The 27,464-nt window shown below is 42.4% G+C and overlaps 3 protein-coding genes and 1 pseudogene across 3 annotated transcripts in view; 2 read left to right on the forward strand and 2 right to left on the reverse strand.

Moving 5' to 3' along the window:
• LOC139373814 (polymerase (RNA) III (DNA directed) polypeptide B) overlaps nt 1–4,734 on the reverse strand; it is a 51,263-nt gene extending 46,529 nt beyond the window's left edge. Inside the window, exons 1-4 of the mRNA XM_071114838.1 lie at nt 4,545–4,734; nt 1,159–1,191; nt 949–1,005; nt 89–153 (exon numbers count right to left, since the gene is read on the reverse strand). Coding sequence (XP_070970939.1) covers nt 89–153; nt 949–1,005; nt 1,159–1,191; nt 4,545–4,616 — 227 coding nt within the window. The 5' untranslated portion in view covers nt 4,617–4,734. The remainder of the gene's footprint in view (nt 1–88; nt 154–948; nt 1,006–1,158; nt 1,192–4,544) is intronic.
• Nucleotides 4,735–7,919: 3,185 nt separating this feature from the next.
• On the reverse strand, nt 7,920–8,758 carry LOC139378116 (ammonium transporter Rh type B-like; annotated as a pseudogene).
• A 999-nt stretch (nt 8,759–9,757) lies between these two features.
• LOC139382516 (tubulin alpha chain-like) lies at nt 9,758–11,810 on the forward strand. The gene is made up of 4 exons (XM_071126611.1): nt 9,758–9,821; nt 10,214–10,436; nt 10,604–10,752; nt 10,833–11,810. Exons 1-4 carry the CDS (start codon nt 9,819–9,821, stop codon nt 11,808–11,810), a joined length of 1,353 nt encoding a protein of 450 aa, XP_070982712.1. The 5' UTR covers nt 9,758–9,818.
• A 1,056-nt stretch (nt 11,811–12,866) lies between these two features.
• On the forward strand, nt 12,867–20,850 carry LOC139373817 (transmembrane protein 263-like). Its single transcript, XM_071114854.1, has 3 exons — nt 12,867–12,942; nt 14,772–14,845; nt 15,449–20,850. Exons 2-3 carry the CDS (start codon nt 14,779–14,781, stop codon nt 15,745–15,747), a joined length of 366 nt encoding a protein of 121 aa, XP_070970955.1. The 5' UTR covers nt 12,867–12,942; nt 14,772–14,778; the 3' UTR covers nt 15,748–20,850.
• The last annotated feature ends 6,614 nt before the right edge of the window (nt 20,851–27,464 follow it).

The following is a 27,464-nucleotide window of genomic DNA, read 5'->3' on the forward strand; positions in this document are numbered from 1 at the left end:
AAGAAGGCTTTGAACCAGCAACATCGCATTCCCACCAATGTTTGTTGTTGTTGGATGGCATGTATAGGGAGTAGGACCAGCAGCTTACTTTAGGTACCACATGGGATCAGCATCACTTGTGATCTTTTCATTTGCTTTCATTATCTTCTTTATCTGTAATAAACCACACAAAGGCTCAAATTTAGACATAGCTTGGGTAGCTAGCTACACAATACACGTGCAAAATAATGCCATATGGAAGTAGGCCTTGAACCAGAATCTGGCCTTACAAGAGACTCTGATATGGCAAAACTCCTTTAAGCCCAGGAAACAGCCATTCACCAGCTTTTCAAGCTTAATGTCAAAATATGTTCGTTACTCACCAATTATGGAGTTTTGATTAGCAACTATAGTCGTTTACTGCAGTCACAGCCAGTGTGTACTTCCAAAAAAGATCTAAATACAAAGTTACATGCAGCTGAAAAAAATGCCTCCTCGGCACCTCCAAGCTGTTGAAGACTTAAAACATGTGCATAGCACTAAGGTTTGTGCTATTGGGGATCCTTGGGACGTGAGCAATTGACATTGGCAGTGTAACCTTACTATCATGCACAGGTCATGAGTCTCCAGCTCACTACAGAGGTGCCGAAGAGGCATTTTTTCAGTTGCATGTAACCTTTCATTTAGACCTTTTTTGGAAGTACATACCGACCGTGACCGCAGTAAGTGACTATAGTTGCTAATCGAAAATCTGTATTTTGTGAGTAACGAACGTATTTTGACATTAAGCTTGACAAATTGAATGGCTACTTCCTGGGCTTAAAGGAGATTCACCGTATCAATGTCTTCTGTAAGCCCAGATTCTGGTTCAGCCCAGCGTAAACTGCTGATATGTTTTTTTCATGTGGCCATTCTATACATTATATTTCTATCCATATGTTACACCAAGTGATGAAACTGTTGCTTTACCTCCACATTGATGAAGTAGTTGAAGGAGTCAATGTGCTGTTTCACCAGACCTTTCACCTGAAATATCAGACATTAATAGAGGGACTAGAGATGGCAAAGAGACAGTAAAAGTGAAGAATGAAGTGAAAGACAATTATCCGGGTGCATGTGGAATTCACTATCATTAGCTATATCCACTATATAGTAGAAATAGCAAAAACTCTTCCTTACCTTCAAAAAAGCTGGCAATAGTTTCCATTTTTCCTATGGGATCCAAGTAAAGAAACAATAATACACATCAGGATGTAGCTAGGAGTTGGTACCTAGCTGGCTCCCTAGGCGGCATTCTGCCTTCTCCCTACAGTTTTCAGCCATTAGCTTCGCCTGGCTCATGTGAACTACAATCCCGACACTGTTTTAAAACGTCAATAATCATCTCTTACTATACAGCTTTCTAAACGTTTGGCCCTCATCTTTCAGTTTTGCACAGATCCATACACTGTTAGTGTTCAGATAGAGCATTGCCACTCTTAACAAAAATCCCCCTTACAGAAGATGCTTTGTCCAATGATTTATGTGTAATGGAACTAAGTTAAGATCAAGAGCTAGTATCTAGCTAGCCTGGCACCCAGAAATAAGTTTGAATCAGGTAAATTTCCTATTAGGACCTCTACAAGACAGAATATTGAATAATAAAAATACATTTGCCCGTATGGTTGGTCCTTTTGGCAGTAGGAATGGGAGACAATATAGCCACAGGAAAGTATAATAAACTTTTCAAAGCGCTGGTAGCGCATTCAACTTTTTATCAACTGAAGCATGCGCACAAGATACAAATACATGCATCAGATGCATGCATACTTAGAGATTGTGCATGTGTTTACATGGTTCTGCCCATATGATTTTTATCAATGGCCCCCCCATTGATCCGGAATGCTGATTGGCTAAAACCACATTCCAGCCGGTGTTAATTCCACAAATTATCACCAGCTAAATCTTTGACATTAAAATGCCTATTTAATCTGTTCCATCTGACTGCGCAATCCACTGTCGCATCAGCCCAGCAATTTATATACTTGATCTCCACTATAAAAACCATCTAGACATTCTCACAATTATTTTAGACTAACATTTAGTTTTCAACAGGGGAGAATTGTATAAACCTTGCTGTCCGTCTCTCCGACATTGTTTCAATATTCAAATTCGATCTCCAGCTGTCCCATATAATGAACGAGTCTGGAGACAGATAGGCAGGCAGCCGAAATCATGAATCAGCTGGCATCCATTTTTATGGATATATACAGTCGTGGCCAAAAGTTGAGAATGACACTAATATTAATCTTCAAAGTCTGCTGCCTCAGTTTGTATGATGGCAATTTGCATATATTCCAAAATGTTATGAAGAGTGATCAGATGAATTGCAATTAATTGCAAAGTACCTCTTTGCCATGCAAATGAACTGAATCCCCCAAAAACATGTCCACTGCATTTCAGCCCTGCCACAAAAGGACCAGCTGACATCATGTCAGTGATTCTCTCATTAACACAGGTGTGAGTGTTGACGAGGACAAGGCTGGAGATCACTCTGTCATGATGGTAAAGTTTGAATAATAGACTGGAAGCTTCAAAAGTTGGGTGGAGCTTGGAATCATTGTTCTTCCTCTGTCAACCATGGTTATATGCAAGGAAACACATGCCGTCATCATTACTTTGCTCAAAAAGGGATTCACAGGCAAGGATATTGCTCCCAGTAATACTGCACCTAAATCAACCATTAATCGGATCATCAAGAACTTCAAGGAGAGCGGTTCAATTGTTGTGAAGAAGGCTTCAGGGCACCCAAGAAAGTCCAGCAAGCGCCAGGACTATCTCCTAAAGTTGATTCAGCTGCAGGATACAGTACAGAGCTTGCTCAGGAATGGCAGCAGGCAGGTGTGAGTTAATCTGCACGCACAGTGAGGCAAAGACTTTTGGAGAATGGCCTGGTGTCAAGAAGGGCAGTAAAGAAGCCACTTCTCTCCAGGAAAAACATCAGGGAAAGACTGATATTCCGCAAAAGATACAGGGATTGGACTGCTGAGGACTGAGGTAAAGTCATTTTCTCTGAATCCCCTTTCCGATTGTTTGGGGCATCCGGAAAAAAGCTTGTCCGGAGAAGACAAGGAGAGCGCTACCATCAGTCCTGTGTCATGCCAACAGTAAAGCATCCAGAGACCATTCATGTGTGGGGTTTCTTCTCAGCCAAGGGAGTGGGCTCACTCACAATTTTGCCCAAGAACACAGCCATGAATAAAGAATGGTACCAATGGTACATGCTCCGAGAGCAACTTCTCCCAACCATCCAGGAACAGTTTAGTGACGAACAATGCCTTTTCCAGCATGATGGAGCACCTTGCCATAAGGCAAAAGTGATAACCAAGTGTCTCGGAAACAAAACATCGATATTTTGGGTCCATGGCCAGGAAACTCCCCAGACTTTAATCCCATTGAACTTGTGGTCAATCCTCAAGAGGCGGGTGGACAAACAAAAACACACATTCAGACAAACTCCAAGAATTGATTATGCAAGAATGGGCTGCCAAGTCAGGATGTGGCCCAGAAGTTAATTGATAGCATGCCAGGGCAGATTGCAGTGGTCTTTAAAAAGAAGGGTCGACACTGCAAATATTGACTCTTTGCATCAACTTCATGTAATTGTCAATAAAAGCCTTTGACACTTATGAAATGCGTGTAATTATACTTCCGTAGTCCATAGTAACATCTGACAAAAATATCTAAAGACACCGAGGCAGCAACCTTTGAAAATGAATGTGTCATTCTCAAAATTGTTGGCCACGACTGTACAAAGAAATGTCAATTGAAAAAAGGTCAAATTAACCCAAGGGCATCTAGTTTGCAGTCTTTCCAGCTTCAGTTTGATGTGATTGTGTTAACTGAGTTGTTGGCTAGCTTCTCTGAACAACAGTGTCCAGTGACGAGTGAGCACATTTTCGATGCCAGGCAAAATTGCGCTCATTGTTATCGATGTATCCAAATAAATGTCACTAGAAAACAGCTTAAACAAATACGGCTACTTTGCTGTTATTCCTTTAGCACGAACGACCAGCCGGCTTGGGTAGCAACGCTAGATTTGTGTCGTGACTATATCTTGTGGAAGGATGAAATAGTACCCACAAATTCATCAAAATAACTATTTTAATCTAAATCTGTCAATCATTATTTGAATGTTGGTAACCCGTTGTACAAAAGTGATAATGCGGTGTTTGGAGGATATATTGGCACGGTTTGCCGGTACTCGACATCGTCACGGGCCTAGCACCCGTGCCAATATATCCTCCAAACACCGGCATCTCGGGCATTTTCACTTAATTCTGACTTGTAAAGGTCGTGAGGGAGCTTTCCTGATTCAAACGCAGATTTCTGCCTTAGAACTCAATGCAATTCAACGTCGGGTTTCTAGGCAAGTAGCTAGCTAACTTAACTAAAAACTACATGCGCTCGCTAACGTTACATTGAAAATGAAAACAACACATGTTTTGCTATGTGCAAACTGCACACCACTCCCGCTTATCTGTTCGCCCAGTCATCATATTGTGCTAATGCAACAATATAATTACCTCTATAGTATTGACAGGAGCCGCGAGCTGCTGGTGAGTCATATCTCCAAACTCATCTCCAAGGATTTCCATGATTTTTATTGTTTGTGTGAAAACGTGTAAACACCAGAACACATTTCCAATGTTTCTCCTGCAACCGGAAGCCGCTACAGCATGTACGCTTCGATGTGTCACAGCAAAAGACTACCGTGCTGAACAAGAAAACTTTACCAGATACTTCTTCTGTGGTTTGTATATGGCTGTTGGTGGACATCTTTAAGTGTATGACCACGACCAACTGGACTGGAGTGTGGACCAGACAGGAAAGGTATAAATGCGAAACGAAATACATAATTACTTACACCCCCTGAAGATTTTCTCAGCAGTTCACTTATGCTTGGCTCTTCAACACCATTACTCATTAAATCTGATAACAATCTCTCCCTTTCCCTCCCATATGGCTGGCACTGAAATAGCACATGTTCCACTGTCTCAATCTCCTCCTGACAGTGATCACACTTCCCAGTCAATGTTTTCCTACCAATTTCAATATACTGTTGTGTGTCCCAGTCTTAGTCTTGTGATTACACTTTCTCTCTTGACCAGAGGACCTCCCCGCCCCCATCAGTGCATATATTCAAGACACCATAGTACTGAGTTCTTAAATGTTCACTTACAATATTTACTGGATATACTCCTTCCTCACCAGCTCTTACCCTCTCAAGAAACCCTAGGTTTATAATTGACTTAGTGAGCAACCAAGGTGGGATAGCAGGAAGAACCACAGAGGGGCTGAACTCCTTCCCAAACAGTCCCATCTCTGTCGCCATGGCTCATGCCATTACCTATCCACACAAAACTTGTATTCAGATCTTGTTCATGCTCCCAGCACTCTAGGAGCACTTTTTTTGTAGGATGTGTAACCTTATGTCCTTGAAGATTTACCCAATATGTCATGGTTAGTTGTTGTTGTCTTGTCAACTTTAACAGCATTATGAGATACTGAGTTTCACAAATATTTTTTACCACACATGTAATCCAGCTATGGAATGTATAGGGCAATTCCATGGTAACGAAACTGGGCTGAATTGCTCAGTAGAGTACAGTACAGAAGAGAGCAGTAGAGTACATACAGCAGTACAGCAATACTCAACTTTTTTTTTAACTTTACTGTACTCTACTGTACTGTGTTCTCTAAACTTGTGAAAACTTAGACGTCTACGATTGGTTTAGATTTGGTCTGGTCCGGACCAAATCTGAACCAATCATGGAGGTCTAGGTTTTGACCAAATCAAGGCTGGTCTGAACCGGACCAAAAATCAACATCTGTGGATGTTGAAAAAGAACACCGGACCAAAAATCAACATCTGTGGATGTTGAAAAAGAACACCGGACCATAACAAAAAATGATGTCTGTGTGCGTTGAAATCAAGGCCAGGGGGGACTGACCAAATTTCAACTACTTTTCAAGGTCCATGGGTCCATTGGTCGGTGCTCAGTGGGTAAGGATGCTCGTTACAGTAAAGGAAAAGAGAGGTGGCATTAGGGAGAGAAATGTATAAATATCTCAAAGAAATGTGGGATTTTGGTAATGAAATTTCAAGGCACAGGGCAATGTTTCTTATACTTACAGAAGGCAAATAATTTATCCAAAATTAAATCAACAGTTTGATTTATTAGGGAAGTATTCAGACCCCTTGACATTTCCCAAAGTTTGTTACGTTACACCCTTATTCTAAAATTGATTAAATATATTTTTTCCCCTTAACAATCTACACACAATACCCCATAATGGCAAAGCAAAAACTGAAAATCACATTTACATAAGTATGCAGACCCTTTACTCAGTACTTTGTTGAAGCACCTTTGGCAGCGATTACAGCCTCGAGTCGTCTTGGGTATGATGCTACAAGCTTGGCACACCTGTATTTGGGGAGTTTCTCCCATTCTTCTCTGCAGACCCTCTCAAGCTCTGTCAGGTTGGATGTGGAGTGTTCCTGCACAGCTATTTTCAGGTCTCTCCAGAGATGTTTGATCGGGTTCAAGTCCGGGCTCTGGCTGGGCCACTCAGACTTGTCCCAAAGCCACTGCTGCATTGTCTTGGCTGTGTGCTTAGGGTTGCTTTTCTGTTGGAAGGTGAACCTTCACCCCCGTCTGAGGTTCTGAGTGCTCTGGAGCAGGTTTTCAACAAGGTTAAAACTCTGTACTTTGATCAGTTCATCTTTCCCTCAATCCTGACTTGTCTCCCGGTCCCTGTCGCTGAAAAACATCCCCACAGCATGATTCTGCCACCCCCATGCTTCACCGTAGGGATGGTGCTAGGTTTCCTCCAGACATGACGCTTGGCATTCAGGCCAAAGAGTTCAATCTTGGTTTCATCAGACCAGAGAATCTTGTTCCTCGTGGTTTGAGAGTCCTTTAGGTCCCCTTTGGCAAACTCCAAGTGGGCTGTCATGTGCCTTCTACTGAGGACTGGCTTCTGTTAGGCTACTCTACCATAAAGGCCTGATTGGTGGAGTGCTGCAGAGATGGGAGAACCTTCCAGAGAGGAACTCTGTCAGAGTGACCATTGGGTTCTTGGTCACCTCCCTGACCAAGGCCCTTCTCCCCTGATTGCTCATTTCTGCCAGGCGGCCAGCTCTAGGGAGAGTCTTGGTGGTTTCAAACTTCTTCCATTTAAGCATGATGGAGGCCACTGTGTTCTTGGGACCTTCAATGCTGCAGATATTTTTGGTACCCTTCCCCAGATCTGTTCCTTGACACAATCCTGTCTTGGAGCTCTACGGACAATTCCTTCGACCTCATGGCTTGGTTTTTGCTCTGACATGCACTGTCAACCGTGGGACCTTATATAGACAGATGTGTGCCATTCCAAATCATGTCCAATTAATTGAATTTACCACAGGTGGACTCCAATCAATTTGTAGAAACATCTCAAGGATGATCAATGGAAATAGGATGCACCTGAGCTCAATTTCGTGTTTCATAGCAAAGGGTGTGAATACTTATGTAAAAAAGGTATTTCTGTTTTTTTATTTGTAATACATTTGCAAAAATGTCTAAAAACCTGTTTTAGCTTTGTCATTATGGGGCATTGTGTGTAGATTGATGGAAAAAAAAGATTTACCGGTAATCAATTTTAGAATTTGGAAAAAGTAAAGGGGTCTAAATACTTTGATATTAGCTGGTAGGAGTCTTTACTTAAAGATGATTGTGTTTTGATGTATTTATAATACCTTTTAAGACTTTTTCTGGTAGATGTTTTCTAAGACCCCCTTTCCATCTGTTTGATCATGGTTCTTCTGTTCTACATGTTATGTCTGATGGTTTAATGGATCCTGGTACTGCTCTCTGACCTAACCCACCTCTGACATCCCTCTGACTATCAGAAAATGTTCAGTTAATCTTTACCATGTTCAATTTTCCATTGGGGCTGTTGAGCACAGTGACACCGGAAGCTGTGAGGGCACTAACTGTCAGGGCCATTAGGTGCTGTAGAGAGCTCTCAGCCTCCTCCCCCTAACAGGATGGTCCATAGGCACATATTTAAAACTGTGCCAGAACCTCCACAGGAACACAGTACCTCCCTGGAGAGCACAGGCAAGATGTAACCAACTATCTGGGCACAAAACCAAAGCATAAATTGCTGTCTTACCTTGTCCATAGACAACTTAGGGTAAGGAAACCAACGTATCATTTTCTAAAATGGGTGAATAATCCCTTTAATATGTTCATTTTAACTGCCATATTGATTACTTCTCATGACAGATTTGAATATTCTAGTGTTGTATAGAATACATACAACAAACAAGTGATTGGTGGAGCACTTAGCATTTGGCTATGTACATACCTATTAAGGACAATACATCCACCTTGCTGACCATTTTCTCTTTCTCAAGCTGTTGCTTGGATCCTTCTTGGTTGAAGACCCTTGACATCATCAGTCCAAAGATGGACCCAAAGATGTGGAGCAGCATGATGATATTCAGGGACCCTGCCTGTGTGTTGACATTACAATCCTATAGATTTTGTTGTTTTAGCTTTGAAACAAATTGAACGAAGCCAAGTAAAACCAAAAACCAGATATTTCCTCTGTACTACAAAGACTCAAAGCCATTTAGGATAACTGCCCACTACACAGCCATCGCTGCCACCAGGAGGGTAAATCCAGATCTTCTGAATCAATATCGCACCAGTAATGTGGCCAGAAAGCCAAATCCCAGAATCACCATCATGTTCAAACCTGGAATTCAGTATATAGATACAAATGGTACACATAATGTTGGTGTCATAGAAAGAAAGGGAGAGTGGGGAAATAAGTGTAGACCCTACAATATCATCCATTAAATGTCAATAATTACAACAAAACCATTTAAGGGTACAACACTTCTGCTGAGCCCTGTTCATGTCACCTGCTTTTTGAGGCCTACCAGGGTGGCTTGACAGGTCAGGGTGGCAGATGGACTTACCTAACCTCCTGCCCATCAGGCCTGTTATGGAAGACTATGAGCGGGTTTCCCAGACAATGATTAAGCATTGTCCTGGACAACAACAACAAAATTCAATGGAGAAACTGTGTAGTGCCTTTTATTTCCCTCTGACATTATATTAATTAATTATTTATGAACATTTGAACATCTTGGCCATGTTCTGTTATAATCTCCACCCGGCACAGCCAGAAGAGGACTGGCCACCCCACATAGCCTGGTTCCTCTCTAGGTTTCTTCTTAGGTTTTGGCCTTTCTAGGGAGTTTTTCCTAGCCACCGTGCTTCTACACCTGCATTGCTTGCTGTTTGGGGTTTTAGGCTGGGTTTCTGTACAGCACTTTGAGATATCAGCTGATGTACGAAGGGCTATATAAATAAATTTGATTTGATTTGATTTGATAAGTCAGTCCATGATTAGAGGGGAATAATTTAAAAAAGCAGTGATACTAGCTTGGAGATCCAGATTTAAATTTGGGGGGGCAATAATATAACCTTATTGTTAGGTACAACTTGGTAGCTAAAAATGACATTAGCCCTTTAAATCAATTTCAATTGAAAGCCACACCCCCACAAATGATTGCTGGAGCATCTATAAGCCAGGCCCATTTTACAATTTGTTTTGTGTTTTAGGTTAGTGGGCTCTTGTGGTGTGATTTTGACAAATCTGGTTTAGCTAAAACTTAATGGTTGATATGAAATATTTTTGACTGTTTGCACTTGGGATTTACATGAAGAATCTGCTGAACTGTTTCAGGATTTGGTCAAGTGTTCATTCCTCAGTTATATTCCATTTGTAGCTGCTGAACAATGGTGAGCTGAAGTTTACTTCTATGCTTTGGCATCTTACTAATTTAGTGATCTTTTCTAATCTAATATGCATTTTGAGCTTTTCTCTGGAGTTATGTCTGTGCCAGTGGAGGCTATTGGAGAGAGGATGGCTCATAATGGTTGGGACTGCATCAAATGTATGGAAACTGTGTCTTGTATTTGATACCATTCTGCTACAGCCATTGCATGAGCCTGTCTTCCCCAATTAAGGTGCACCAACCTCCTGTGGTTTGCACTAGTATTCAGGCCAAAAGTACATTTTAAGTTGAGCAACTCTGTCATGACCCCAAATAGTTGGGCTACAACATGCAATATAGCACAGTTTGAAAATGGTAGGCTATGCACTTAAAATTCAGTTACTCTTGTCTTGACAGAGGGAGTGCATTTCTATACACATTGGTCAAGCAGGTGTCCAGATGGGCAATGCATGTTGGGAGTTGTATTGCCTGGAGCATGGTTTCCAACCAGATGGGAGACTACATGAATCCAGTACTGCTTCCCTGGCTGATTCCTCGTTTGGTACCTTCTTCAGTGAGACAGGCGGTGGGAAATATGTTCCCAGGGCTGTCTTCATAGATTTGGAGCCTACAGTTGTGGGTAAGGAACATATAGTTGTATAGCTAGCTCTACAACCCCAAATGGTAAGAAATGGCATGGCGTACATTGACATGTATTATCTTGAATTGTTTGTACAGCACCTAGTTGAGAAAAATATATATAACACTACTTGTCTTTTCTGCATATGCCAATATAATGTATTCTAGATGAAATAAGGAATGGACACTACCGTCAGCTTTATCACCCTGAACAACTCATCAGTGGCAAGGAGGATGCTGCCAATAACTACGCACGTGGCCATTACACAATTGGCAAGGAGATTGTGGAATCTGTACTGGACAGAATGCGTAAAATGGTGAGTGGTTCACTCTCTAGTTGCAAGTCCCACCATGGTGCAATTTGGATGAATTGTTAATGAGTGCTTGTTTTCCTCAGGCTGACCTGTGCATTGGACTACAAGGATTCCTTATATTTCATAGTTTTGGAGGTGGGACTGGCTCTGGCTTCGCTTCGCTCTTAATGGAGCGCCTGTCTGTAGATTACGGGAAGAAGTCCAAACTGGAATTCTCAGTCTACCCTGCACCCCAAGTGTCCACAGCAGTTGTGGAGCCCTACAACTCCATCCTGACAACTCATACCACTCTGGAGCACTCGGATTGCTCTTTCATGGTGGACAATGAGGCCATCTTTGACATCTGCAAGCGTAATCTTGGTGTGGAGCGTCCATCTTACACCAATCTGAACCGCCTCGTTGCCCAGATCGTCTCCTCAATTACTGCCTCTTTGCGCTTTGATGGCGCACTCAATGTGGATCTGACAGAGTTCCAGACCAACCTGGTTCCTTACCCCCGTATCCACTTCCCCCTGGTCACTTATGCTCCCATCATCTCAGCAGAAAGGGCCTATCACGAGCAACTCTCTGTTCCTGAGATCACAAATGCCTGCTTTGAACCGGCTAACCAGATGGTAAAGTGTGATCCCAGGCATGGCAAGTACATGGCCTGCTGCTTGCTGTACCGTGGTGACGTGGTGCCCAAAGATGTCAACGCAGCCATCGCCCACATCAAGACCCGCAAATCCATCCAATTTGTGGATTGGTGTCCGACAGGTTTCAAGGTGGGGATCAACTACCAGCCGCCTACTGTTGTGCCTGGGGGTGATCTGGCCAAGGTGCAGAGGGCTGTGTGCATGCTGAGTAACACCACAGCTATTGCAGAGGCTTGGAGTCGTCTGGACCACAAGTTTGACCTGATGTATGCCAGGCGGGCCTTTGTGCACTGGTATGTGGGTGAAGGCATGGAGGAGGGGGAGTTCTCTGAGGCCAGAGAGGACATGGCTGCTCTGGAGAAGGATTATGAAGAGGTGGGGGCAGACTCTGGTGCTGGTTGTGAGGCGGAAGAGGATGAATACTAAATCTGCCTCCCAACCAGCATTTCTACTTGTTCTCCAAGCAGCCTCGTGTCTAATTATAATAAAACTCAGTGTTTGAATTCTTGCATGTGTCATTTACTTTAGATTTTTTTTACTTGATAAAGCTGACGATTTGGTTGGCAGGTGTGAATGTGTATAACTGGAATGAAAAGGTCCTGGAATGGCGCATAAGCTTTGTGGGTGGCATGTAAATTGGTCATGAAAGATTAGCCTTGACAAGATGGCGGGAGTTGTTGGTTCATCTGCCCTGAACATTTTGTGTGCATTCTGACTACTTGACTGTAGTGAAGCCTTAAACTGTGCATCTTGCACCATTAATTATGATGGGTAGGATTATCTTAATTGACTAGTGTAAATCAACCTTTGTCAATGGGACCACAACCTGTCCGTGACTGCACATACTATGCATTACATTGACAAGATTGAACCTGATAATGCACTTTGCCCGCATATTGCAGTATCTCAGCTGTCATCTAGTGGTTGCCTGTTTAATATGCAAATAGAAAAAAATAGCAACTTTTGCATTACGTACGTTTAAATTATACCCCGTTATCATTGTAGAGCTACATTTATATAAATCGACACCTTAAAAGATTAGCATATGGGCTTTTTCAAAGACAACATTTGTACTACTACGTTGGAAAATGTGCCAAGTTATCCCACCACAGCCCTGAGCTGCTCCACCCCGTTAATATCGGGCAGACTATATACGCGCATGAGGTCTAACACCAACAGGCTCAGACGGCTTGTAGACAGAAACTATCAGACTGCTGAACATGTGAACTGGGCTGACCACCTGCACTGTAGCATACACACAACTACTGCTACCAGACTCTGATAAAAGCTAATTACTAAATGTAAACATGTATCCCGTTTCCCCAAAACACTAAATATTGGACTATAAATTGTTCCTGTATTATACTTATACAAATTGTTTGTTCTATTCTACCGTGCCATTTACTTAGTATGATCTTGTATTTCTTGTGGCAAAGTACCTCGTTTACTGGCTACTTGAGCCATCTCCATTGTAGCTAGTTTGTTCCCAATAAGAAAAAAACGTTGCTGACAGTTGAGTATAGCTGCAACGTCAGAGAACAGACACAGAAAAAACAAGGTAATTGTACTTTTAACGCGCGATAATTTAAGACATATGAATCGATTTATATAAACGTGTTATAAGATACAAAAGGAAAAAGCTATTTTACCCTTGCAATCTCAATAAATTAGCGTTAACTAGTTTGCAATTGATCTAGCTACTGTTAGTTAGCTAACGTTAGCTATCCATGCAGTTTCCAATATGAGTGATTTCGCTAGCTAGCTAGTAAAAAGTTTGCTAACAAAGTTGCTTTTCGCCCTTGCCCCACTAACTAGCTAATTTGAAACTATATATATATATATATTCAGACAACTGTTTCAAGTAGAACGTTTTGTTTCAAATTGAGCTAGCTAATTGAATGAGAGGATAGCTATTTTGCTAAAACATAAAGCTAACTAACCATCTATGCTAGCCTTACAATTGAGCATGCTAACTAGCCTAGCTAGCTTGTCAAACTCAGTTGGAACACAGCTTGGTTGGGTTATGGCCTGCAAGTATTACTATTTGTATTCATCAGATAATAGTACCCAGCTAGCTAAGTAATCTGATATTTTTCAAACAGGACATTAATTATGTACTGTAACAAGTGTGTATGTCATCTAAACACTCAATAGTTTAGGAGTTAGCCGAATGACATTGGCAGCCTGCTGCCACGTCAGTGACCATACCCAGCTAAATAACAAATCTTATTTCTCTTAAGTATTTTAGATTGAACGTCTTTTGGATGTTCATTATGCTCACCAAACGATTTTCAAGTAACTAGTACTTAAATGTAAGTGTGAATAGATTAAATGTATTAAATTGTCTCCATCTCCACATATCTGAGTTAGGTACCACACATTCTGTCTACTGAAACTATATTCATACCAGCTTGGCTCTATGCCTAACTAGGCCTAAAAGGTGGCTTTATTAATGGTCTTCAATTGTTGCTTACTTAAGCACAACTGGACCCCTAACCCTTTTACGGTGAAATGAAGGTACTCTATCCAGCACCTAGATATTTTTTGGTCCATTTCTAATTTCCAGACTAGTGCTATGCCTAAAAGAAATATGATAATTAAAGCTTTTACAGCATGGTGTATCTGTGAGTGTGCTATGTTGAACTGTGGGGGGCACGTGAAGAGCGAAGTTTGCTTTAAGAAGAGGCTAGTTTACTGTAGTGTGAAGTACAGTTTGATGCCACTGTAACTGCCACATAGGAATGCCCTACAGGCTACATGCACATAGAGCTGTTGAACAGCACATGTTTCTACAACACTAATTAGGCCCTAAGATCATGTTCAATGGTCCTCAGCAAGCATATGACTTATGTTGACTCTGTTCAAGGCTTCCCTTCTTAAGAATTAGGCTTTATCATGTCTTTGTATTACTATCATGTGCATATCTTCTGTTTGGTGCCGGTAACTTGTCGCTCCGGTCTTGAAATGTCTTCGTGATCCTACTTTGCAGATGGTGCGCTCTGTCAGATAAGAACAAAAAAAAAGCTACCGATTGAGTAAAACAAATGAATTCCATGTTCTGTAAATTTCTTGATTTTCATCTTGTTGAGTTGAACATAACTGAGAGCCCAGTCATCCCCCCCACTTATTCTCTGTGCTTCAACAGTAAACAGGTCTGCCTTGTTTGGCGTTGTTAGAAGCAGGCAGCACACCCTGGCTTAAAGTCAGACAGAGGAATGGTTAGGCAATCCTTCCCCACCTTGTTTTTCAAGAACTTACCTAACCTAACGCCCAACTGCCAGAGGCAAAATGTTTGCTCTATGGTGCCTCATTTGGGAAGAAGTAATGATATAGCCTACTTAAGAGATAATGAATTGGTTGACTTTACCTGTTTTCTCTCCTGCCTAGAGGGAAGATGAGTCAAAGCGAGCAGCAACAGCAGGATGAAATCCCAGCAAACCTCAAAGATGAGCATCCAGCAGGTCAGTTCAGTCTCTTTAGTTGCCAAAAACAAGCTGATGAACATTGAATGGACAATGATAACACATATTGTTGTACACTGACACTCTAATGTAGGAGGCTACGTAACAGTAACTTGAATGCCATCCTATCACTGAAGATCTTATTAATAGGCCTAACTACAGTAAACCTGAACTTTTTTAAATGTCCTCACAAATTCGATGTCTGAGTGAATCTTAATATGTCTGAGGCATTTTTATTTGTACCAATAGGTGGCATTACCGTTCCATCTTCTGCATTGTTAGTGGCTCTACAGTTTCTGTCTAGCCCACCACACACTGATACCTTTGTCATTAGAAGCAATGAGGGCTATTGAGGGCCATCGTAGCTATATTTAGCTTTATCTTTCTAGTGGAGCTATTACTCTATCATGTGGTCACAATAGACCATTCTAAGCAGAAGACATGGTTCAATGACACAAACTTCCATGTAGGAGCCTATTCATCATTCTATTGTGGCACTGTCTGTACAATGTGGAACAGAGAGCTTTTTCCATAAACTGGGGAAGTTGCTCTGTTCCTCTGCTTAACTTCTCTCAACAATAACACCCCATTGTCTCTCATCAGACGGTAACAAGGATCACCCCGCGCCCCAGCCAGGCATGTTCTCCAGAGTGACTGGAGGACTCTTCAGTGTCACTAAAGGTGCTGTGGGAGCCACTGTGGGTGGGGTGGCCTGGATAGGAGGGAAGAGCTTCGACCTGACCAAGACCGCTGTCACCTCAGTGGCCGCTGTACCTGGCATTGGGGTGGGGCTGGTGAAAGGAGGGGTGTGTGCTGTAGCTGGATGCGTGTCTGCAGTAGGCTCAGCTGTGGCCAATAAAGTTCCTTTTGGAGGAGGCAAGAAGAAGGACAAGTCTGACTGAGGAGGGGACGGACGGCGATGCCGTTTTGGGTCTCATGTCTGTTTCGTCTACAGTGTGGAGGGGCCTGGAGGGCTACAGAGGATTCAAAGTCGTGTGTGTGTGTTCTCTTTTTGTGGAGGCCTACACTCTGATCCGCAAGTGTCTATGGACCACTCTCATTATGTGGCGGCCTGGTCACCGAGGGGGAGACTAAATAAGTGGTTTCCTGGTCAGTAGTGCAGGGGCCACCCCACCCGTCTTTGTCTGCAATAATAACCAGTGCCTCAAACTGTTGGAATATGAAATGACTGACTGTGAATGTTGTATTTACTCTGTAGATAAAAACCAGCCAAGAAAATATTAGGCCTATTATATTGCTTAGTATTTGTTCCATCTCCTGGTCGCTGTTTAAGAAACAGGCCAAGAACATTTTCACAATGTTTAAGGCGGTGTTCATGTTCATTGCTGTGTTTGGCAGTCAGACAATCAGTGATCAATGCCTAGTCCGGCACCTCTAACAGTAAATAAAAAGGATCTCATGGGGGGGGGTTTGGTGCTGGGACTGCACAGGGGGTTACTACCTTGACCCCCGAGCAGAGGTGTGGTTCAGATCGAAGAAGCCAGCACCGGGCTCCTCCAACCACCGAGGCAGCGCCTTGTTTTGAAAAGCATTGGTGACTGCGGGGAGTTGATGGCTGCACTCCATCTCTCTGATTGATTCTATTTCTGAGATTACGGACTCTATGCGTCTGGGGCCCAGCCGCTCAGCCTTAGTGCTCTTTCCCACAACAACACTCATCACTCTCCCACCCCTCCCCAATAATTACCGCGGCACGCTGGGGTTTCAACGCTACCTGCAAAGGCTATGGTAGACTGAACACTGCTAGGGAAGTCGATGTTCCTGACTAGATGTTTATGCTGGTGGATATTGTTTTCTTTTGTTTTTTCTTCTTCCCCTGTAAAGTATACGATTTATATCTCAAACTCCCCATTCCTGATGTGAGGGGGATTTTTTTTCTTTTTTCGTAGGGATATTATTTCTCCACCAGGGGAATGCTCTAAAGTGGACATGTTCATTTCCATTCATCTTTTTCATCTTCAGAAAACGCACTCTGGTGCAAGTAATGTAACCTTATGTTTTTCAATGACAAAGTAGTTTTAGGATCCGTTTCCCCTTTGATGGTATGGACTCTTCATTTTTTCACTGATGGTGCGTTGAATCACGGAGCTCTGTCACTGCTGTTCCTTCCTCTCTCGCTATATTTTGATCTTTCACTTTACAGCAAGGTGCCTTATTCCCACAAGAAAGCCTGAACTAAAGTAACTTATATATTTTTTAAACCTACCGCTAATATATCTATCATCTTACTCCGTAGTCCACGTTCTACTGCCAAAAAACAAACTAGCCTACTTTAGCATTAACCATTTATGAATACATTTAAGGAGTTGTCTTTTTCTATTGTTTGTATTAGAAATAAAATGTATTCATATTATTAGTATACATTTCCAGTCAAGTTTGAACACCCTTTGCCATGATGACAGCTTTGCACACTCGTGGCATTCTCTCAACCAGCTTCATGAGGTAGCTATTTGGAATGCATTTTAATTAACAGATGTGCCTTGTTAAAAGTACATTTTGGAAATGTATAGGTTTTAGCCCATCAGTTGTGTTGTGACAAGGTAGGGGTGGTATACAGAAGATACCCCTTTTTGGTGAAACACCAAGTCCATATTATGGCAAGAACCGCTCAATTAAGCAAAGAGAAATGACAGTACATCATTACTTTAAGACATGAAGGTCAGTCAATATGGAACATTTCATCAACTTTGAAAGTGTCTTCAAGTGCAGTTTGAAAAACCATCAAGCCTTATGATGAAACTGGCTCTCATGAGGACCGCCACAGGAAAAGACCCAGAGTTACCTCTGCTGCAGAGAATAAGTTCATTAGAGTTACCAGCCTCAGAAATGGCATCCCAAATAAATGCTTCACAGAGTTCAAGTACAAGACACATCTCAACATCAACTGTTCAGAGGAGACTGTGTGAATCAGGCCTTCATGGTTGAATTGCTGCAAAGAAACCACTACTAAAGGACACCAATAATAAGAATAGACTTGCTTGGGCCAAGAAACACTAGCAATGGATATTAGACCGGTGGAAATCTGTCCTTTGGTCTGATTTTTAGCCATGTCTTTGAGAGATGCAGAGAAGGTGAACGGATGATCTCGGCATGTGGTTCCCACCGTGAAACATGGAGGAGGAGGTGTGATAGTGTGGGCTGCTTTGCTGGTGACACTGATTTAATTAGAGTTCAAGGCAAGCTTAACCAGCATGGCTACCACAGCATTCTGCAGCGATACGCCATCCCAGCTGGTTTGCGCTTAGTGGGACTATCATTTGTCTTTCAACAGGATAATGACCCAACAAACCTCCAGGCTGTGTAAGGGATACTTGACCAAGCAGGAGCATAATGGAGTGCTACATCAGATGACCTGGCCTCCACAATCACCTGACCTCAACCCAATTGAGGTGGTTTGGGATGAGTTGGACCGCAGAGTGAAGGAAAAGCATCCAGCAAGTACTCAGCATATGTGGGAACTCCTTCAAGACTGCTGGAAAAGCATTTCAGGTGAAGCTGGTTGAGAGAATGCCAAAAGTGTGCAAAGCTGTCATCAAGGGAAAGGGTGGCTACTTTGAAGAATCTAAAATCTATTAAGATTTGTTTAACACTTTTTTGGTTACTACATGATTCCACGTGTCATTTCATAGTTTTGATGTCTTCACTATTTTTCTACAATGTAGAAAATAATACAAATAAAGAAAAACCCTTGAATGAGTAGGTGTGTCTAAACTTTTGACTGGTACTGTAGTTCTCTACCAAAGTATTTCAGTGGATTCTTAAAATTGGGTGTGTAACATCACATGGATATTTCTTGTATTCATGATTTGTCTATGATTTAATGGAAAAATGAATGAGCCTCAGAGCAGTTGTTTTGCCCGTTTGTCATTAAGGTTTGACGGTGTGAATAGGAACTAGGATAATCAGTTGTTTCCTATTTGTTTGGCTTGTCAACACTGCGGAGATGAATTTCTGTAGCCCCCTCCCCTAGCTCCTACCTCTGTTTTTTAATCTAAAATGTCTGTATAGTCAATATAACAGTAGAGCCACCTAGCCTGTAAAATTGGCTGCCTAATCCCAAATCTGACCCTTAGGCACTTTGTGTAGATGTGAGAGGATTGGATTATGCAATATGTTAATAGTGCCACGTTTCCCTCTGATATTGCTCTCCAATCCTTTCAGGTCTACACACATGCATAGGGGGTTGAGCCTAGGGGTCGATTTGGAAATAAACATTTGTGGTTCGCCTCCACCATGTCCCTTTTACTTACTCTGTATCTAGTCTTCTGTGAACACCGAATGGGTAAGGGCTAAGTGAAGGGTTTTAGAGTCCGAAATGGAACTGGTTCCATGACGATCAAAATGACAGTTATATTTTCAAAGCCAAACTGGTGGACGTTTCATCTTGAGATATTTCAGCAACAGAGCAGTAAATGAGTCCATTTGAGTACAGTTCCAGAGTCCAGTTGTAATATCAGTATACTGTCTGATAGTCTACTCTCAGGATGAGGCAACCTCAGGCTGTCACACTGGAATGACTGATTCCTCACCACGCTACATAGACATAGGCAAACAGTTGTGGTAATACAGACCTTTCACACTTTTCCAAAGCAGTTGTACACTGAGTATACATTAGGAAGACCTTCATAATATTGAGTTGCGCCCAGAACAGACTAAATTTGTCGGGGCGTGGACTCTACAAGTTGTCAAGTGTTCCACAGGGATGCTGGCCCATGTTGTCGCTAATGCTTCCCACAGTTGTGTCAAGTTGGCTGGATGTCCTTTGGGTGGTAGACCATTCTTGATACACACAGGAAATTGTTGGCTGTGAAAAACCCAGCAGCGTTGCAGTTCTTGACACAAACCGGTGCGCCTGGCACCTACTACCATACCCCGTTCAAAGGTACTTAAATCTTCTGTCTTGCCCATTTACCCTCTGAATGGCACACATACACTATCCATGTCTCAATTGTCTCCAGGCTTAAAAATCGTTCTTTAACCTGTCTCTTCCCCTTCACCTACAACAATTTGAAGTGGATTTAACAAGTGACATCAATATGGGATCATAATTTTCACCTGGATTCACCTGGTCAGTCTGTCATGGAAAGAGCAGGTGTATTTTATGTTTTTTTTATACTCTGTATATACTGTATGGCACTCACATAAAAACAAATTACTTGTAGAGAATGAATTGCCAAATGTTGTATGATATGACTTAAGGTTGAGCAGTTTTTTTTTACGGACGAAGCATGTATTTCAGTAGGAAAGTACAACTGTGAAATGGTACTAGATTTTCTATAGAATCTGCATGTCCATGACTCTCGTCATGAACTGTGTTAGTGCAGCATTTCAAGTCCAAATGTTCTCAATCTCAAACCTTTTGTCTTAGAAATGTGTCTGTTTCTCACTTATTATGAGGAAGAGGTGGTGAGAAATCTAGAATGGATCTCCCCTGCCGTCTAGACAGTCTAGAATTCACACACTTACGTCAATGTGTAACTGGGAAGCCCAGTTCTTCTTCCCTGTTCCACTGTCTATCAGTGCCTGGAGGGAATTGACGTGCGGCAGCTTCACACAGGGACTGTAACCTTGAGCCCCCTGTGCATTAGTCGTATGAGTTAGTGGCGATACCGTAGCTTTCACACTCGGCGGATGAAGGAGATGAAATGCCCCAGCCTTTTCCTCAGCTGCTAACAAGGTTGTGATTCAACCTTTTGGAGGAATCAATAATGAGGCCCATTGGTGCGAAGTCCAGGAGCTAGATATTTTACACTTCATAGACCCAATTTAAGTGGTGGCTGCTGAGAGCGAGGCTAAGGTGACTGTTCCAAGAGTGAAGAAGAAATAAATCACTTATACCTTTTTATATCACTGCTCACTGTTCCGCTTAACACTGTCATAATACCTCTTGACCATCATAGAAACAGAATCTAAGTAGATGTATGTGGATCATTGTAACTAGCGGTTGATTAATTATGTGTGATTAAAATATGCTTTAAATCTGAGACCTTGCCGTATTATTTTTAATTGACCAGACTTGGAAGCTTGTTTCGACCCAAGAAGCATAGATGGGGAAGATTAAGTGGTCTTTTTTGCCTTTTCGCTGTTGTCCCCATTTAATTACCCTAACCTGGCCTGATTACAGACACTGGGTACCTTCATGAATAGAAATCAGTAGAGAGCTAACTAGGGAATAAGGGAGATATATGCCTCAAGGTTATTCAATTTCCTAGACGCAGATGTGGTTCATTGAAAAAGACTTCTCCAAAATGGTTGTTCGCTAAAGCCAGACTTAAATGGTCGGTGACAGAGGATCCTGCACTAGTATTCTAGTATTTGAAATTCTATGTCGTATTTCACAGAACCAAGTCAGCTCAGACTCAATAGGCTTCAATGAAAGCTGACCAGTTGAATAATCTGGGATTAACTAACAGGCCTGTGATAATGAGATCACCTCAAATAGCATCAGAATCTCAATGTCCCCTGCTGCCAGGCTGCCATGAGTTTCATGACTCTTAATTAAGAAAAATAACTATCAAAGTCTATACACTTACTTCTGTAAATCGCTCTGGATAAGAGCGTCTGCTAAATGGTTAAAAGATGTAAAGATATATACAGTATGTGTGTGTGTACATATACACTGCTCAAAAAAATAAAGGGAACACTAAAATAACACATCCTAGATCTGAATGAATGAAATATTCTTATTAAATACTTTTTTCTTTACATAGTTGAATGTGCTGACAACAAAATCACACAAAAATTATCAATGGAAATCAAATGTATCAACCCATGGAGGTCTGGATTTGGAGTCACACTCAAAATTAAAGTGGAAAAACACACTACAGGCTGATCCAACTTTGATGTAATGTCCTTAAAACAAGTCAAAATGAGGCTCAGGAGTGTGTGTGGCCTCCACGTGCCTGTATGACCTCCCTACAACGCCTGGGCATGCTCCTAATGAGGTGGCGGATGTTCATGCTGGAGGATGTTGCAGGCAGCAGAACGTTCTCCACGGCGTCTCCAGACTGTCACGTCTGTCACATGTGCTCAGTGTGAACCTGCTTTCATCTGTGAAGAGCACAAGGCGCCAGTAGACTCCATCTCATGCTACCACTAGAGTGAAAGCACCGCCAGCATTCAAAAGTGACCAAAACATCAGCCAGGAAGCATAGGAACTGAGAAGTGGTCTGTGGTTGCCACCTGCAGAACCACTCCTTTATTGGGGGTGTCTTGCTAAATTCATGAAAATAATGTATAATGCGTCATTTGAGAGTCACTTTTATTGTAAATAACAATATGTTTCTAAACACTTCTAATGTGGATGCTACCATGATTACAGATAATCCCAAATTAATTGTGAATGATGATGAGTAAAAAAGTTAAAGGCATAAATATCAACCCCCCCCCCCCAAATGCTAACCTCCCCTGTTATTGTAATAGTGAGAGCTTAGCATGTCTTTGGGTTATGATATTTGTGTGTCTGTGACTCATTAGAAATGGATCTGACCTTACTTCACAGATAGATGACAAACTCAATGTATTCAAGGCCGAGACGGAGAGCTCTATACTGACATTGAGAGGACACAGAAGAATAGGTAAACCTACTGCAGTAGCGCAGATAACAGGCCTACCTATGTCCTCACAGTCCAGGATCAATGTCATGTCACATACTGTAACTGTGGAATGTGTGACGCAGTGTGGGTTAAAATAATAGAGGAACTCAGTGAAGAAAGTCCCTTGATGAAGCTGTAATCATTTTGAGAAACAACTACAGAAACACTTAAAGTAACACGGCTGAAAACTGAAAAAGTCTCCTGAATGTAGTAAAATGGCAAATTCCCCTCTGGGTTCCAGATGAGAGATTTCAGTTTTCCTCTGAACATGTTTGGTTTCATAAGACTAATCAGTGCAAGAGAGTTTGTTTAAAAAAAAAGGTCAATGCAGGTAGTCCGGGTAGCCATTTTATTAGCTATTTAGCACTCTTATGGCTTGGGGGTAGAAGCTGTTCAGGGTCCTTTTGGTCTCAGACTTGGTGCACTGGTACCGTTTTCCATGCGATAGCAGATAGAACAGTCTATAGCTTGGGTGGCTGGGAGCTCGGCCCCAGTGATGTACTGAGTCATACTCACCACCCTCTATAGTGCCTTGCAGCCGCGTGCCTTGCAGTTGCCATACCAAGCGTTGATGCAGCCAGGCAAGATTCTCTCAATGGTGCAGCTGTATAACTTTTTGAGGATCTAAGAGGCCATGCCAAATCTTTTCAGCCTCCTGAGGGGGAAGAGGTGCTGTTGTGCCCTCTTCACAACTGTGTGGTTGTGTGTGAACAATGTTACTTCCTTAGTGATGTGGACTCCAAGGATCTAGCTCTTGACCCGCTCTACTACAGCCCCATCAATGTGGAGGGGGCATGCTCGCCCCTCCTTTTCTTGTATTCCACAATCAGCTCCTTTTGTCTTTCTGATGTTGAAGGAGAGGTTGTTGTCCTGGCACCACACTGCCAGGTCTCTGATCTCCTCCCTATAGGCTGCCTCATCTTCATCGGTGATCAGTCTTACCACCGTTGTGTTGTCAGCAAACATAATGATGGTGTTGGAGTCGTGCCTGGCCGTGCAGTCAAGAGTGAACAGGAGGGAACTGAGGCTGCCCGTGTTGATGGTCAGTGTGGCCGATATGTTGTTACCTACCTTTACCGTTTGGGGGCAGCCCGTAAGGAAGTCCAAGATCCAGTTGCAGAGGGATGTGTTCATTCCCAGGGTCCTTAGCTTAGTGATGAGCTTGGAGGTCACTAAAATGTTGAACACTGAGCTGTAGTTAATGAACAGCATTCTCACGTAGGTGTTCCTTTTGTCCAGGTGGGAAAGGGCAGTGTGGAATGTAATAGAGTTTGCGCCATCTGTGGATGTGTTGGGGCGGTATGCGAATTGGAGTGGGTCCAGGGTTTCTGGGATAATGGTGTTGATGTGAGCCATGACCAGCCTTTCAAAGCATTTCATGGCTACAGATGTGACTGTTACGGAGTGGTAGATGAAGGGGAGAAGACAGGTTAGAGAAGGATTTTTAAGCCTTGAGACAATTGAGACATGGATTATGTGTGCCATTCAGAGACTGAATGGGCAAGACAAAATATTTAAGTGCCTTTGAACGGGGTTTGGTAGCAGGTGCAGTGGCAATTTCAGCATGTAAATCTTGGGGGTGGGGGGGTGGGTGGGACCGTAGGATAAATAAAGGGGGCATATAAGCAGACAATGAAAGCTCTTAAAATATTCAATGATTACATTTATCAAAAAGAGGTTATAGGGTACGGTACATGTGCACCACCAAGTCAGAACAGTAGAAAAAATTAAGAAGTGAAAATAGACAAAATTATTAGGGAGATGCACATGGGCTACTAACAGCTTACTACACAACATACACTTAGTAGGGCCTCCCGGGTGGCGCAGTGGTTAAGGGCGCTGTACTGCAGCGCCAGCTGTGCCACCAGAGACTCTGCCGCGACCGGGAGGTCTGTGGGGTGACCCACAATTGGCCTAGCATCGCCCGGGTTAGGGAGGGTTTGGCCCGTAGGGAAATCCTTGTCTCATCGCGCACCAGCGACTCCTGTGGCGGTTGCTAGGTGCACGGTGTTTCCTCCGACACATTGGTTGGATGGCGCTGTTTTAAGAAGCAGTGCGGCTTGGTTGGGTTGTGTATCGGAGGGCGCATGACTTTCAACCTTCGTCTCTCCCGAGCCCGTATGGGAGTTGTAACGATGAGACAAGATAGTAGCTACTAAACAATTGGATACCACGAAATTGGGGAGAAAATTCAAAAAATAAAAATATAAAATAAAAACATACAGTATACATATCTCCCTGGCATATTGCATAATTTATGCAGCAGCATACAATACATTTGTGGACTCACCTGCTGTGCTCACTTGAACAGGAAGGGGGCGCGGCACTCCTTTGTGGGCACATTTGGTCATCAAACTTTGTCATCAAAGTCTGGCATTCTCTGGATTTATGGTGCTTTCAAGACAACTGGGAACTCAACAACAAAAAAAGGTTGAATCGTGATGACGTCAGTGATCTTCATGTCGTAGCTCTAGAAAGAGGCCCGAGTTCCGAATATACAATTCCAAGTTGGATGAAAGTTCAAAATTTATTTTCCCAGTCGTAGCTCGTTTTTCCCGAGTTCCCAGTTGTCTTGAACTCACTAAATTCAGATTTTGCAGTTCCAAGTTAACAGTTGTTTTGAGCGCGGCACAAATCTTGTTTCATTGACAGCATAGCCAATGTTGAATGTTTATAATTTTAAACTAGAGAAAAGAGACCCTTAATCTTAGATTTGGGACCACACAGCTACTCCACTAAATAGTAGGCTAATGATTGCTTTGCAATACTTGCAGTTAGCCACACTGATTCCTTCTAAACCACTCATTGTTGAATTTGTGATTTCCAACTTGTTGTGTAATGTTTATGGCCGATGAGCAGCAATACATTTTATCTATAATTTCTCTTCATTATTTATCTTCATATGACAAGGATAGAAAAGGATTTGCCAGTAGATTGTCGACTTGATTCATGATGATGACTGCTAGCTAAGATTTTGAAAGTATGATGTTGACATGATCAGTCCAATTAAAGCTACTGTATAATGTGATTTGATGTAATTTTATCTGTGGCCAATAACCTTGAACCTTCTTGCATGTGCACTTCTAATATAACACAAGGGCAGCACCCAAGGGGCTAGAATTTTCGAGCTCTACCCGCAGACTTGGCGGTGATGTAGTGTCCCCATGAATGACAGAACACTGAGCCAATAACGGCGCAACGCTCCGTATTTTCTGCTGGCTTGCCCCACCACCACAAAAAGCACTAAGCTAGGCTGAAACACCTGCATTTTGGAGCTGACTTACTCAAGAAAAAAATAATAGACCACGTTTGTATGCGGCTTTATTAACTCAGTTATATATATATATTTTTTCATTGTTTGCAAACTGAAATTTGACACATATTCATTCCAAAACAATATGCAAAACAGGAAACCTACTCTGAATGACAGGTCGCCACTGTGTCAAGAACTTCAACGATGCTGGGTTTTTCATGCTCAACAACTTCCCGTGTGTATCATGAATGGTCCACCACCCAAAGGACATCCAGCCAACTTGACACAACTCCGGGATCCTTGGGATGTCCCTACCCCATTGAAGTTGAAATGTAAAATGTTTACGGTTCTGGTAACGGTAGGTATTAATGGTAGGGTTTAGGGTAGGGACGTCCTATGGATCTCGGATAGTACTGACCCTTCTTCAGTCTGGCCAGAGTCCGTCGAAGAACAGGAAGTTACTTGTGGTTGTGGTTTTTGACGATGGGTTTATTGGATCGCTAGCCAGCAACTTGTAAACAATTACACATTCCTATAAGTGAGTAGTATTTTAATAGTATGTTAAAAATAATGCACATTGGCTGTTAAGCCAATTATACTTTCCGACTGTTGCCTCCCGTTTTAGTTTATTGAGATGGTAATGACATTTGTTTTTGATTACAATTACTAAGTGGAAGTAGCTAGCTACAGAATAGCCTAGCTCAAGGATGGGAAACTAAGCGATGTCATAAATAATATCATAACTGCCATCGATAAAAGACAGTACTGTGCAGCCGTCTCCATCGACCTGGCCAAGGCTTTTGACTCTGTAAATCACCATATTCTTATCGGCAGACTCAACAGCCTTGGTTTTTCTAATGACTGCCTCACCTGGTTTACTAATTACTTCTCAGATCGAGTTCAGTGTGTCAAATCGGAGGGCCTGTTGTCCGGACCTCTGGCAGTCTCTATGGGGGTTCCACAGGATTCAATTCTCTGGCCGACTCTTGTCTCTATTTATCAACGATGTCGCTCTTGCTTCGGGTGATTCTTTGATCCACCTCTACGCAGACGACACCATTCTGCATACATCTGTCCCTGCTTTGGACTCTGTGTTAACAAACCTCCAAACAAGCTTCTGACCTAGAAATGAGGACTGACCTAAAACAGGGAATTTTTACTAGGATTAAATGTCAGGAGTTGTGTAAAACTGAGTTTAAATGTATTTGGCTAAGGTGTATGTAAACTTCTGACTTCAACTGTAGTTCCGTCTTATCTCAGCTCACTGATCACCATAGCAACACCCACCCATAGCACATGCTCCAGTAGGTATGTTTCACTGGTCATCCTTAAAGCCAACACCCCATTGGCCGCCTTTCCTTCCAGTTCTCTGCTGCAAATGACTGGACCGAATTGCAAAAATCACTGAAGTTGGAGACTTTTATTTCCCTCACTAACTTTAAGCATCAGCTGTCAGAGCAGCAGCTGTACACAGCCCATCTGTAAATAACCCATCCAACCAACTACCTACCTCATCCCCATATTTGTTTTTGTTTTTCTGCTCTTTTGCACACCAGTTTTTCTACTTGCACATCCTCATCTGCACATCTATCATTCCAGTGTAAATTGCTAAATTTTAATTACTTCGCCACTATTGGCCTATTTATTGCCTTACCTTCTTACTTAATTTGCACACACTGTATACAGATTTTTCTATTGTGTTATTGACTGTACATTTGTTTATTCCATGTGTAACTCTGTGTTGTTTTTG

The sequence above is a fragment of the Oncorhynchus clarkii genome, chromosome 2 (genome assembly GCF_045791955.1).
Source record: "Oncorhynchus clarkii lewisi isolate Uvic-CL-2024 chromosome 2, UVic_Ocla_1.0, whole genome shotgun sequence".
Lineage (NCBI taxonomy): Eukaryota > Metazoa > Chordata > Actinopteri > Salmoniformes > Salmonidae > Oncorhynchus > Oncorhynchus clarkii.

What these genes read in the sequence shown, in the direction of transcription:
- LOC139373817 (XM_071114854.1), top strand. Translation starts at nt 14,779, where the DNA reads ATGAGTCAAAGCGAGCAGCAACAGCAGGATGAAATCCCAGCAAACCTC. An exon ending in CAAAGATGAGCATCCAGCAG is followed by an intron (nt 14,846 to 15,448) that starts GTCAGTTCAGTC and finishes GTCTCTCATCAG; the next exon opens with ACGGTAACAAGGATCACCCC.
- LOC139382516 (XM_071126611.1), top strand. An exon ending in TTTGGAGCCTACAGTTGTGG is followed by an intron (nt 10,437 to 10,603) that starts GTAAGGAACATA and finishes AATGTATTCTAG; the next exon opens with ATGAAATAAGGAATGGACAC. An exon ending in TGGACAGAATGCGTAAAATG is followed by an intron (nt 10,753 to 10,832) that starts GTGAGTGGTTCA and finishes TGTTTTCCTCAG; the next exon opens with GCTGACCTGTGCATTGGACT.